General features: G+C 34.2%; 1 protein-coding gene across 1 annotated transcript in view; it reads left to right on the forward strand.

Moving 5' to 3' along the window:
• LOC113076325 (arf-GAP with GTPase, ANK repeat and PH domain-containing protein 3-like) overlaps window positions 1–5,678 on the forward strand; it is a gene marked incomplete at its 5' end in the record, with an annotated part of 59,953 nt that extends 54,275 nt beyond the window's left edge. The window contains one exon of the mRNA XM_026248958.1: window positions 5,360–5,678. Within this exon, the coding sequence (XP_026104743.1) occupies window positions 5,360–5,373 (14 nt within the window). The remainder of the gene's footprint in view (window positions 1–5,359) is intronic.
• Between the last annotated feature and the right edge of the window lie 8,853 nt (window positions 5,679–14,531).

Raw genomic sequence — 14,531 nt, forward strand, 5'->3', positions numbered from 1 at the left:
AGCAAGTGATTGAATCATCGAATCAGTAGTTGCGTTTACATGGACATCTTTTGCTTCCATCTGAATGAATTCATTCTGATTGATGAATCCGAACGTAGTTGATGAACGGTAAATAAAGTGATCAGGTTGATGTGCGCGTTTACATGTCACAAGCTTCTGATTGGATTTATTCTTTAGACATGCGCCCACTGCATGAATATAGTTTCCCGCTGCTGTTTAAAAAAGCACACGCTTTACTTTAGCAAACTTGGGGAAGTCGTGGCCTAATGGTTAGAGAGTCGGACTCGCAATCGAAAGGTTGTGAGTTCGAGTCTCGGGCCGGCAGGAATTGTGGGTGGGGGGAGTGCATGTACAGTTCTCTCTTCAATACCACGACTGAGGTGTCCTTGAGCAAGGCATCGAACCCCCAACTGCTCCCCGGGCGCATCAGCATAAATGGCTGCCCACTGCTCCGGGTGTGTGTTCACAGTGTGTGTGTGTGTTCACTGCTGTGTGTGTGCACTTCGGATGGGTTAAATGCAGAGCACGAATTCTGAGTATGGGTCACCATACTTGGCTGAATGTCACGTCACTTTCACTTAAAAAAAAAAAATGTAGTAAAAGTGCCTCTTCCCGCACTCAAAACTAGACGTCTGTTGATGACGTCTGAGTCTTAATCAAGGTGTTCCACTTCACATACGCTGAGTGAAAGGGTAGATTTATAATGACAGGACACTTATTTATGACACTTTAGTCACCAGGAAGAACACCTCGTTCGGCGCGTCATACGTCATTACTCTATTTCTACGTCCCTGCGCATGCGCAGTACTTTCCAGTTTCGGTTTTCAATCCGATCAAGTGTTTACATGTCCTCTCGCTCGGATTACAAAAGGGATAAACTACACCTTACAATCCGATCAAAATTTTTGTCAGATCGAGCCAATTCAATCCGATTGACGCAGTTACAGTACATGTGACATTTTTATTCTGATTGTTCTTCTAGTCCTATTACGATCAGATTTGAAGGGTCCATGTAAACGCAGATATCAATTCATTCAATATTGATTTTTTTTTTGCGTACTGAATGACTTGATATTGTCAGCTTCCGCATCATTAACGCAATAATATTCTGTTATAGTAAATGATATCACACGCGCTGGCTTGGTTTTCTTGTCACTCAGGTTTTGTTTTTTCTAAAGCAGGTTCACTGACATGGTGTCTCTCCATATCCGTTGTGTCTTCCGGATGATTTTGATCTCAACAGGTTTTGATTGTTTGTCGTAGCCATTGACTGTATTTCTGTCTTGCTTCCATTAGCCACCGCGGGGTGAAGACGGGCCGTGAGTCACTGTGTGTTGGCTGTCACACCTGTCTTTCTCCCACCAGCCACTGTTGGCCAAATATAGTCCGGTCCTGTGGAGAAAAGCACTATGGGATAGCTCTTGCATGAAAGAGTTCGTGTTTGGGAATGACTATAGACGTGTTTTCTCGGTGTAAAGTCGTCCTGTTGACCTCATTCGGTGTTTGGATTCTGTCCTTGTCCTCGTTTTGGTCCGTTTAAATAACGTAGCAGATGTTTTTTGTTTACAAGTAGTCGAGGGAGTGTTGGGAACGGAGCCACTGAAGCTAGTCGGTCCCTGAATGTGGTTCGTCCCTGGACAAGAGGGTAATTTGATCTTTTTGCATTAAAAACTTTGAGACTATAAAAGGACACAGAGTACTCAAGCATTCCCAGGAATCCTCATGTGAAGTGCTGTGAGGAACCGAGGAAAAACGCTTATCACAAAGACACATGCGATCAAGCTTTCCTTCAAAGTGTCATTTTGTCTAGTTTGATGTAATGTAATGAGCAAAAGAGAATCGTTCGGATGTTTCTTTATTAATACATGTGTGATGCAGCAATATGAGGAGGACACTGCGTTCTTACTTCCTTTAATTTCTTTCTTTTGTTGTAGTCTGTCCTTTCTTCCTTTCATTACTTAGTCCTTTCTTCATTTTGTTTGATCTGGCTTTTTTCAGTCTTTTGTTGTTTCTTCAGTGTGTGTTTATGCTTGTTTGCTTTATCTCTTGTTTATCTCACGTTTATCTTTTGTTCTTTCTTGCATCAGTTTGTTTTTCTTTTCTTGTTTGGTTTATCTCTTGTTTTATTCTAAGTTTTTCCATTTGTTCTTCCTTTGTTTGTCCCCTTTGGTTTTTTCTTAATCCTTCTGTACTTCCATTCTTCTCACCATCGCTCCTTCTATCATTCCTTCTATCCTTTCTTTCCCCAGTTTGTTTGATGTTGCTTGTTGGCTTTCTTTCTCGGTTGTTTTTTAACCTTTCATATTTCCTTTCTTCCTTTATTTATTCATTTATCCCATCTGTTCTTCATTGCTTTAATTTATTCATTGGTTTGTTTTTTGTTTCCTTTCATCATTTTTGTTGTTTGTTTGTTCCTTTTTTTCTGACTTCTTTCTGTTACTTATTTTTTTCCAATTGCTTTCTCTGTTCCTCTGCATTTTGTTCTTTCTTGCATTCCTTGGTTAATCATTACATTACTTGCTTCCATGCATTCCTTGGTTTTATCATGATTAACCATGCAGTCCAATTTGTTTGTTTGTTCTTCTTTGCTTTCAATCAATAAATATTCTGTTCTTTCTTTCTGCCGCTCTCTCTTTTGATGGACTATGTCTCTTGGTTGGATGCATCTTAAGATTTCAGTGTAATGAAGACATTTTTAAGGTTCCTGGTCTGGTTCTGCGTGTTTGTGCACGTGTCAGTGATGGATGTAAAGGTGAAGAGAAGATGAATTGCTAGTCATGTTCTCAGTAATGTTTGGATCAGACAGAAGGATACAGCTGAGCGATGACACATTAGAAACGCAGCGGTGTGTAGTCATCAACAGCATCCTGCAGATCACACAGATCCAGCCTGGATGATGCTTCACAACCTCAGAACACAATAACTAGAAAACTGGCCTTGAATTCTTTAAATATATCAACTTATGAATGTTTTGAGAACCATAGTTCTTCATAGACAAAGTTCTGTGGTATTGCGATGGTATTCGATTATAAGAATGTGGTACTTCAATGAATACTCCGTTGTTCAAAAGTTCGGGGTTATTAGGATTTTTTATGTTTTCGAAAGAAGCGTCAGCTGCATTATTTAATCAAAAATACAGTAAAAATAGGTAAATATTATTACAATGTAAAGTAACTGTTTTCTATTTGAATATATTTTAAAATGTAATTTATTCCTGTGATGCAAAGCTGAATTTCCAGCATCATCACATCTGGTTTGTTTGTCAGACAGGATGGCAGGTTCTGCGATATGATTGGTCAGATGGCCTGTCAATCAAACTTCCAGCGAAGGGCGGTTTATCTGTTGCCATTGTATGTGACCTGTTGATCTGGACTGAATGTCTGCACTAGTCTGACTAAGCTAAGTCCTGGGAATTGAGCTCCGTTCACCGATTTAAGGTCATGTCGTTTGATGGAAAGCCTCGATTAGCCGACTCTGTAGGAGATTTAAGGCTTTATAGTGTTATAAGGCTGGGAAAGGGAGGGTAAGCTGTTGATAAAGAGAAAGTCACTTTTTTCTCTATCTCTCTTCTGTTTTTTCCATTAATTCCATCTTTCTGTGCTGTAACCGTAAAAAGGTGTATACTTTTGAATAATGCTTAGGCCTTTGTGCTGTTGTGTGTTTTGTAGTTCATTGAGACCTTTAAGTATTATGTATGAAATATCTATCAACAAACATTAACTGGACAAGCAGTCTGTCCTCCTGTGTTTTATTACTGGTGTTTGTTAATCAGGGATCTTGTGGTTCGTGTTAAACTTTGGTGTGAGATTTATCACACATTACAGGCATGAATAATACCTTTAATTATTACGTTTCTAAAGAGTATGTAAAATTAATTGGTATTATGTGTAAAATATACTAGATGTTTTTTTTTTTTTTGTCTATTTTTGTATTCCTTTCAGGAAAACTTTTGTAAGAATTATGCAATTTGTTCGGAGCGTCTCGGGAAACTTTTTAATCGTGGGTAAGAGAATAGTTGTTGAGCGCAGACAGATGCGGGGTTTACTTTGTAATGTCATTCTGATTCATAATAACATTAGCAGTCTGTGGTGTGCCTGGCTCCTTTGGGAAATGTGATTCATTGCAAGTGCATCTCTCTTGTTTTTTCTTCCATGGATCAGTAAGGCCTGCCGAGGTCATCTGTAAACTCAGACATGATAACCAAACATTTGTCTAGCCCTGTCAGTACCTCTTGCCATGTTTCTCTGAAAGATCTGCAGGTTAGAGTACTGTTTTCACACAGTTGACCTATTCTATTATTATTATTATTATTTTATAATTTAATTAATAGTAATTAATCATTTTTAATTTAATTTAATTTGTTACTGAACTTATTTTTACATATATTCTGTCTTTAATTTTTTTTCTTTAGCATTTTATTTTATTATACTGTAGTAACTGTTTATTTTATTATTTATATTTATATATAATTGATGTCTTATTTTATTTATTTGTTACCTGAACCTATTTTTGATTTATTTTTAGCCTATTATTTATTTTATTTTAATACCTTATTTATGTTTTGAGCATTTTATTTTTAGCTTATTATTTGTTTTTAAATTTTATTTCAATTTATTATTATTATTTTCTTCCATATGAGTCTGTAGCATGTGCATTAACTGCTGCATCACAATCTCAAAATAACTTTGCTTCATAAAATCTGACCTTTTTGTTGTTGTTGTTGTTGTTGGTTTTCTTGTTTCACGTTTCAGAACTTCACCCCGAGGGGTCGATTTGTGTGGCTTATTTCCGACAGTGCTAAACATACTCCGCGGTTACACTATAATTACATGATGTGATTGTTTACGCAACAGGACTTTTCGATTGTTGAAAGGACGTTTGGATTCAAACATAAGTAGGAAGCAACATTGCATACATTTGATTTAAATGCAGCGCAATCACCATCACTTTATATGTAAACGCACCAAATGACCCAAAGCGTGGCTTGCAAAGCCTTTATTCAGAAACGTCCAGGCCTGCTATGCAGCTAGCAGTAAAATTAGCGCTGCTGCTTGGATCCAGCTCCACATTGTGGCGTATGAAAGCTGTCTTGAGGCCTACAATGAGGTTCCCATTTTCATTGTGTGTTAATGTGTGTGGGAGGAAGAGGATTCAGGAGAACAGGCAGAATTACGCTGTTGCTGCTTCACGATTACAGAGCTATTTTAGGGGCTTTTCTGTAGTTGCTGCTGTGGAACGTAAAAGGAAAGAACACATCTGATTAAAACACGTTTGGTTTAGATTTTAAGAAGTGTTACGTAACATTAAAAATAAACGTTTGTCATATTAATATCTAGTGATAGACTTCTATATTAGCCAGGTGGATGTTTCTGAGGCCCATAACCAGCACCATGGACTGCCATCAAGTAAAGCGACATTTCTGACATTTCCAAAAAAACGGCGCACTTGTGATTTGAAGAGGGGGCTTTTGATTGGAGGCAGGGCAGTGATTTCTGGCTGTGTTTGTTTGTGAGGCTGTTATTGGAGCAGTGGAGCGGCCTACAGCATCTTAAGAGCATTGAGGAGCCCACGCTCGCCCTCTCCTCCCTGATCCTCTGGCTGGACTCCCAGAGCTCCTCTCTCTCTCTCTCTCTCTCTCTCTCTCTCTCTCTCTCTCTCTCTCTCTCTCTCTCTCTCTCTCTCTCAGTATCTCTCAACCCACTTAAAGGGAAAGTTCATGAACAAAAAAAGACAGTTCTGTCATTTATTTACCTTCATATCGTTTCAGAACAAGATGACCAGTTTGACTAGCTCTAGCTTATTAACTAATCACTAAATACTTTTTTTTACATTTCTGTTACTAAATATTACTATTTGTAATAATCAAATTAATTATTAATAATTAGTAATCTAAGTATTAATTGAATAATATATGTATATATTCATATATTAAAGTTGAATTACTGTTAGTGTATATTATATTATTAATAATTAATACTATTATACGGTTAAAAATCATGTGTAATTAATATTGATTACATATATATATATATATATATATATATATATATATATATATATATAATTTACAATATTACATTTACAACTCAATAGTATTTATTTTTTGTCATAACAAATAATAATTTAATATATATATATGTATGTATGTGTGTGTGTGTGTGTGTACTTAATTTTATTCATCCATTTTTCATTTTTATTATAAAAAATTACATAAGTAATGTTACTTATAATAATATGATTAATATTATAATTTTTTAAATAACATTTATGATACTACATATTACTATTATAATAATAATGAATAATATTACTAATTAGTACTAAATAGAATACTTAATAATATTTATCTGTTTTCTTTATATTATACTAAATATTACTTATAATATTTAAGTAATATTATTTTAAATAACACAATTAACTAAAAAAATATATTATAATAATTATAATTTGTGTAATAAATATGAATTAATATAAATAATAATTATAATTTACATATTATAATTATAATTAATCATAATCAATAATAATAAGTATGTGATACATGAAAATAAATACATGATATACAATTATTTATTTATTTATTTTGTCCTTATAACTTTTGGGGTCTTCTTTGGGTAATATGTTATAATAAATGTATTCAGAAAATAAGAGCATGTGGATTTGAGAAGGATAAAAGAGTTGTATTTTTATGGGTGAACTATTCCTCCTGTGATAGTGATCTGTCAGGGAACGTCTCTACAAACAGCTTTGACCCTCTTTTGGGATTTTGTTGTTCGCTTGAGTGCCTGGTGGTCCTCGTTTGATTAAGGTTTGGTGCGACACGTTACACTTACTGAAAAATGACATTTAATAATCTGTGTTCATAAGGTCTCTTTTTTACAGAAACGTGAGTTGAATCCACAAGCTTGTTTTTGGAGAGTAAATGAGCTCTCTCTCTCTCTCTACCCCGCCTCCCACAGAAACGCTCAAACCTATGATTTTCTCTGCAGTAGAGGAATGTGACGTGTGCAAGTTGGTGGAGCAGCTGCATTTTAAAAAGCTTGACACCCACGCGTTCTCTACTACTGCGACATCACAGTCTTCCTTCTTCTGTCCGTCTCTCTCTCTCTCTCTCTCTCTCAGCACACAGCATGTATTCATACTTGTACAGAGAGTGCAGATGATGTGTGTCTCTCTGTGTGTGTGTGTGTGTGTGTGTGTATGCAGTACATTTTTAGTAAATGAAATGTATTTAATAAAGTCTCTTCCTCTCACCGAGGCTGCATTTATTGGATCAGAAATACAGGATGGACAGTAATATTGTGAAATGACTATTTTCTGTTTGAATATACTGTAAAATGTAATTTCTTCCTGTGATGCAAAGCTAAATTTTTAGCATCATTACTCCAGGCTTCAGTGTGTGTGTGTGTGTGTGTTAGAATAAAAACTAATACACTTATATAGTATTTATTAATTAACTTAATTTTAACATTTAAATGTTTGCATTTAAATTTTTAAATATAGGAATTTTACTTTTATTTATTTGTAGTTTTAATGTATTTATTTTCTTGTAAATTATATATATATATATAAATTATTATATTTTATTTATATTGTGCTCCTGTCATTTTTATTCTTTTTCTTTCCAAAATATTAATATTTTCATTTTATTTTTGTATTTTCTAGCAATAATATTATGATTTTGTCATTTTTATTTTTCGAAACATTGCAACTTTTATCTGCTTTTGTCATTTTTTTAAATATTATTTTTATTTTCATTTATTTTTAATTTCTAGTAATTGTATTATGTGCTCTTTATTAATTTTTTTTTTTTTTTCGAAATATTGCAACCTTTATGTGCTTTTGTATTTTTTTTTTAAATATTATTATTTTTTTCATTTATCTTTAATTTCTAGTAATTGTAAATTTTAATTAGTTTAATTTATAGTAATTGTTTTGCGCTTTTGTCATTTTTATACTTTTAATCAAAATATTACTATTTTATTTTAATTTATATTTAATTTCTAATAATATTTTTTTATTTTTTTATTTTTTTTCCGCTTTAGTAATTTCTATTTTATCTTTATTAATAATCTGATATTTCTATTTTATTCCTGCTTTGTATCGGCTTTATTTTTTGTAGTTTCAGTTCATAATAATTACCCTGGAATATTATTTCGTACTGTAGTACACTATTTTGAGGCTTCACTTTACTCGTGCAGGTTTGATTCTGACCGCTGTCGTTGTGATTGGCCCGTGCAGCTGTCAGATATGAGTTGTGTTAGTTTGAGGAGCTGCTCTGTGGTTTATCAATGTGATGTCATCATCCTCATGATCTGACTGGCTCTGATTCATTCAGTGAGATCAATGGAGGTCCTTAAAATTCCGCCGAACTCTCTGTTCGCTCCCATGGACATGGCCAGCCATTTCGATGCACGTTGTCATGGTGATGGAGGCGGGAGGAGCGCTTATGGCCTGAAGGAAGAGTTCTGCTGGGATGCTTTCTGTGAGTGTGATTTAGATGAAATAGAGCACACAACTATAGGCTTACAAGAAGTACTGCGATATTACCATATAGCGCTATATTAAAAATGCAGTCCATTTACCATCAAAATATACCACCGCTGGGATGACATCATGAGAATACTGCCATATTGTTCTCTGAAGTACCATTCACGTGCCATGATATGAATGTAATAATCACGTGCCATTCATATATTACGGTACTTGAACAGACTTTAGCATGATCGTGGAATTCCATACAGTGTTTTTTCATGGTGTATGTTATGTCGGAAACATATAATCTTCTATTGTGTTTTGTGTGGACAGTTGTTGAAATCGCATTTCTTTTGCATTTTTGCATTTTTACCCAGTACACAATTATTATTATTTTTTTTAAATGTATACATTATTTTTATGCTATCAAAATCAGATTACAGATTAGTGATTGCATTCAATTAGGAATATATATTCGAATATTTCACTTTTTGTACATTTGTGAAATGTTATTAAAATAATATTTCTGACAACATGTATCATATATTGTAATAAAATAGTAATATACTGAATCTTAGTATTATTATTGTTGTATTATATAATGTGTAACAAATCACTATTGCGTTTAAATGGTTACCAAACTTATGCTAACTTATATTTAACACTAATATATTTTCATATTCATCACTGAATGTAGCTGATACATATCAGCAATACACTTATCAATCGTACTACATTGTATTTTAAAATTCGATTATGAATAGAATATATAAATCAATACTTGTTATGAAATTTGTAACTAATGATTTTTGCTAAGTATTATATAATATCATAATCTAAAAAATATTTATTAAACCATGTAAATATTACAATTATACTATTATAATAATATATTTGATATTATTATTATTATTATCTAAAATAGTGCATTAATTTCATATATATTCATAAATAAATGTAGCTGATCCTGACACTGAACCATCGTACTAAAAGTATTTAGTTGTTAGTACAGGCAACAGTTTTTAATAACTCTAATTATTTAACAAATGTTATGAGATCTTTATCAGATGAGCAATCGTATTCAGGTATGAATATATTCAAAATATATTAAATGTCATGATTTTTACTAACTATTTAATATTTTATATATATATATATATATATATATATATATATATATATATATATATATATATATATATACTATTTATACATTTTACAAATATTTAATGACTAGGCTCATTATGAGACCCTTTGTTTGCTGTGTTAATATATTTATTTTTCTGTTTTTATGCATTTTATTCCGGTTTATTTGAATTTGTTTATTTTCTGGTAATGTGATTTTGTTTTTTTATTCGTTTTTCAAAATATTTTTATTTTTGTTTAATTTCTAGTAATTATATGATGTGCTTTTGTCATTTTTTATTATTATTTAAATATTGTTATTTTTATTTTAGCTTGTTTGATTTGTAATCATTATTGTTTTTTTAATTTTCAATATATTTCTGTTTTTAGGTCTTTGATATCAGACACAATCAGAACAGTGATTGAAGATTTCAGCTTTAACACCATATAGAGATGCTAGTGAAACAGATTTAATGTGACCTCTCAATAGCGATGAGGACGAAGGTTATCATGATGTTACGTCACAGTGTGTGTGTGTGTGTGTGTGTGAGAGAGAGAGAGAGAGTTCACTCTTCTGCTGAGTCATTCTATTCCATTAAGATCATTTCCAGTGCTTTAGTCACCCGTTCAACACCTAGTCATCAGCGCGGCCCAAATAGCAGGCTGACAGTAGTGGGGCTAAATCTGGTGTCTGAACCCAGGACACATCAGAACGCTGCGTCTGCTGCCGGCCCCTGCCACAAGGACGTAATTCAGAGCAGGAAGTGACCGGGAAAGCAGGCTTTTTCAGGAAGCTGCTGTCAGAGGTGATGCGTGTAATTCTTGTGATGCTAAAATACTTGCTTTGAGATCAGAGGAGAACTAAGCCATTTGTTAGCAGACTTCCTGAGGCTTTATTTATGCTCTGTTTGTTTGAGGTGTCAGGCGTGTCGTTAACTTCTGGCTCAGCCAATGAGGTGGGTTTGGGGGCGGGACTTCTGTTTGACTGGACAATGGAAGATGGGAGGCGGAAAGGGCAAGAGGTTTTTGGAGACTGATCTTGGCATGATAGTGTCTGTTTGGTTCTGCTGGCACAGAAATCACATACATGAACCCATTTACTTTTATATTATGACATTTTCATTTGATGAAAATTATTAGTGATACAGAATGTTCAACAAGCAAAAACTTTAAGACTTTTTATGAGCATGAGCTGTCAACAGTATTATTTTAGAATTTATATACTGTTGTACTGTTTATGAATATTTACATTAATTAGCTTTAATTTTAATTTTAGTTAAATTTTTTGTTTAGTTTTATGTTTAGTTTTAGTAATTTTAGTATACCAAATTAAACTTATTTTACTTCAGTGAGTTGGTAAGGTTTTCTTACAATCTAAGTTCCATCTAATATTTGTTTGTTTGTTTATTTATTTTATTATTACTATTTTCAGTTTTATTTGATTTGCTTTTATTTTAATTAGTTGCATAGATATTTCTAAGATTTAAGTTCCATCTATAAATGTATTTTCTCTTTTTATTTCAGGTTTACTTTCAGTAATGTTTGTACTAACTTAAATTTATTTTATTAAGATTTTAAGTATTAACATTTCCAAGTTCCATCTAATATACATATGTATATATAATTATAGTATTTTTTTTAGTCAACAGTATAACTGATAATGAAAAGGAGGAAAGAATTTTGATTTGATGTAATCTTTTTTTTTATATATTATCCAAAGTTTTTACATTTTAATTTGACATTAAATTTTTTTTAATTTAAAATAATATGCTGTGATAAATAATTTACAGTAAGACCAGTAACAAGTGTTAAGAAGGTAAATGTATTTCTCATCTACTGACGCATCATGACAAACAAACCACAACATAAGCAGCTATAGTAAGAAAGCAAAGCGTTTATTTGGAAATAAAATGCTGTCGTTCTTACAAAAGCATTACAAACCCTACACATATCTCTGGCTCTTCACTTTATTTGAGTATAAAGGCGTTCACAACTCATTACGAACCCTCATTAAACTTCATTCGGCATTAATTGTCTATATCTGCATCCCGGCGGATCCTGCACTCATTCTTTGATTCGTTCTTCACTCTTGTTCCTCGGGGAGCGTCTTACCTTATGTAACATGACTGTACTGCACCGCAGCGCTGCACACACATGACCACGTTCACACAGGGACCCCCGGCTTCTGACCTGGACTGCACTGCAGCTTGAAAATTACATAACCTTGCGTAAGATAATTAGCATTAGCGATGCGCTCAGGAGCCTCATCTGCACATGACTTTGTGAGTTCTCACACAGATTCCCTTCCTAAATTGCACACAAGCTTATTTTGTCAATCCCTTATAATTAGGGAACGATTTGTTGTTGCATGTCAAGCGGCAATGTCAATATTCGATATTTGTAGCGTATAATTGGGTGAGATGTGATGGCAGCTATGTGAAAGCACACATCATAGTGTTGATACAGACAAAATCAAGATTTAATGATGCTAGACTTGATTTATGAACTGAACTAATAGGTTCAGCAGTCCGCTGTGAGAGAAGACAGACTGCCCCCTGCTGGTGTGTATGTATATGGACACAACTTACTGTATGGCACGATTTGATTTATGATTAGATTTCTTGTGATATATAATCTGCTTATGATTAGACTAGTCTCATATGTTCCTTTTTCTAGATCTACAGATGTATGCAGAAGCTTACAGGTTACAAGAAAAGTGTTTTAACAAATTATCACATTATTTTTGGACTAGTGGTTGCACGCTAATATGCTAATTGGGGATGCTGACATGCTAATAGACCTGGGTGATGTAACTAAAAAAATTATCATTTGATGGGTTTTTTTCTTCTTCTTCTCTGAAATTGATTAAATTGGTGTTACCTTTTTCATCAGAAGAGGCATCCTTCAAACCAGAGCTTAATCATTTGTATGCAGCACAATGGCAATACAAAATATTGAACGGCCATATTTAATTACAATTATAATAATATTTCACAACATTGCTGTTTTTAAACAGTGAGTTTTTACAGAGGATCTTAGTAAGAAAATGGAGAGACTGGCATGCAGTATGCGTCACTCTCTTGCAGTATTAAAGTGTTTAAAATAAAAGAGAAGAGAGGCCTAATTGTCTGACTGTAATCAGTTTTTCTATTTTAATTAGACTGGCAGGCCACTTTCCAAAGGGTTCGCTGTAATAAAGGTGAGCCCTGAGGGTGAAAAAACATTCGGAAATACACTTTCTGATGGTCTGCATAATTAAATACGTATAAATGAAAGCTATATCTAATGTTTTGTGTTCAAAACACCACCTCGTAAGGGCAAACTGTGTTTTTTCTCTCATCTTTTAGTATTTGCATCCATTTAGCTCCGCAGACGATGGCACGGCGAAACGTTTTTAATGAAAACGTAATGAGATGGCGAGTCGATATGGTCTCTCATTTCTATGGGAGCCCGTCAATTAAATGCATTTCATTAGACGGGAATAGTTTGTGTGTATTCCGGCCGAAACTGTTTCTGTGTGTTTCTGTAATGAGTCAACTTGTTGAACATTGGTTATCGTTCATGCAGTGGGGAACGTCTGATGCCTAGATATGCTCCGTGGATTATTGTTTTTGACACACTTGAGATTTTGCGTTTTGTAGCACTGCTTTTTAACTTTGATGTTTGCTCAATCCGACTTTTAGGACAAGTGGAATGTTTCATCACCGACAGACTTGCGTGTGGTTGGACTTGAAATATCAGCGGGGCGTCTTGCGTCAGAGCATTCATTGCACCGATACCATGATGAGTTAAACTAGTTTGGATAGGGGTAAGCATGCTTCACTCTAAACAGAGTTCAATGCGTTAGCGTATGTATGTGTGTGTGTTTGCATTGGTACGGAGGGATGGATAATGCACCTATGACTTCCTATTGGTTAAGGATTAGACTAATCCTGCTTCAGGAAAGCCAGGCAGGCCGTGGTCGCTGCCTCCTCCTCACGAGGGATTACAGAGGTTGGACATGTTTCTTGTACCTGTCTGCCACCTCCTCCCTCTCACATTTTTGATGTTTGACAGAGCCAAGCACTTGAACGGAGCATGACGTTAGTCCGTCTGTCAAAGCTGTAGTGGGATATCGCCGTCTTCCTTGAAGAACATCTATAATTTAAATCCTGAACTTGGTTTTTAGTTTGGTAATGTCCCTGGTTAAAGGATATTCATGTGGTTTGGGGAAGTCATCATAATGATGTGTTTTGGAGGGAGAAGACGGCCGAAACACCACCATCTGCAGTGGGGCGAAGGGAACTGTTTGATCTCAGCGGAGGTTACGGGGGTGACGAACCCTTGTGCGGTAGACACAGGTAATGAATCCTTCTTCAAAGGAAAATAATCTGTTTCATGCATACAGGTGTTAACTCCTGTCTGATCAACACATGTACTGACTCATGGTCAATTTATTTGGCTTTGTAGTGCTTTGCTTTAGCGCTATCATTTGTAAATAAACACCTGAACTCTTAAATTAAATATGAGAATTAGGTAATCTTTGGTCTGATTGACAAGGAAAAATATGTAATATAAAATATCAATTTCTTTGCGTTGTTTGATTTAGAAAAATAGTACACTGTGGGCATTTGTACTTGCTGCTTTGTTAGATATATTTTAAGTGCTGTGTGGGCTGTAAAAGTGAAGGAATTTCAGGTATGATAAACTTAGTTACATGTTTTATTTTTGTAGTGAATGAACAGTGAGTCATCAGGGACATATATAGGATGTTTTGACTGGTGCATAGTGTTTTAAATAATTCTACATAGCAGTATCTTTTTAGTTGAGGTTTTAACAAGAGCATATTGAGCTAAATTTAGAAATGGATATGTTTGGTTGGCTCAATATGGCTTTTAAGTTAAACCTTGAGCATTTATGTTCTTAAATATGTGCGTGTATTTGAATTTATT

The sequence above is a fragment of the Carassius auratus genome, unplaced genomic scaffold (assembly GCF_003368295.1).
Source record: "Carassius auratus strain Wakin unplaced genomic scaffold, ASM336829v1 scaf_tig00019862, whole genome shotgun sequence".
NCBI classification, from domain to species: Eukaryota; Metazoa; Chordata; class Actinopteri; order Cypriniformes; family Cyprinidae; genus Carassius; species Carassius auratus.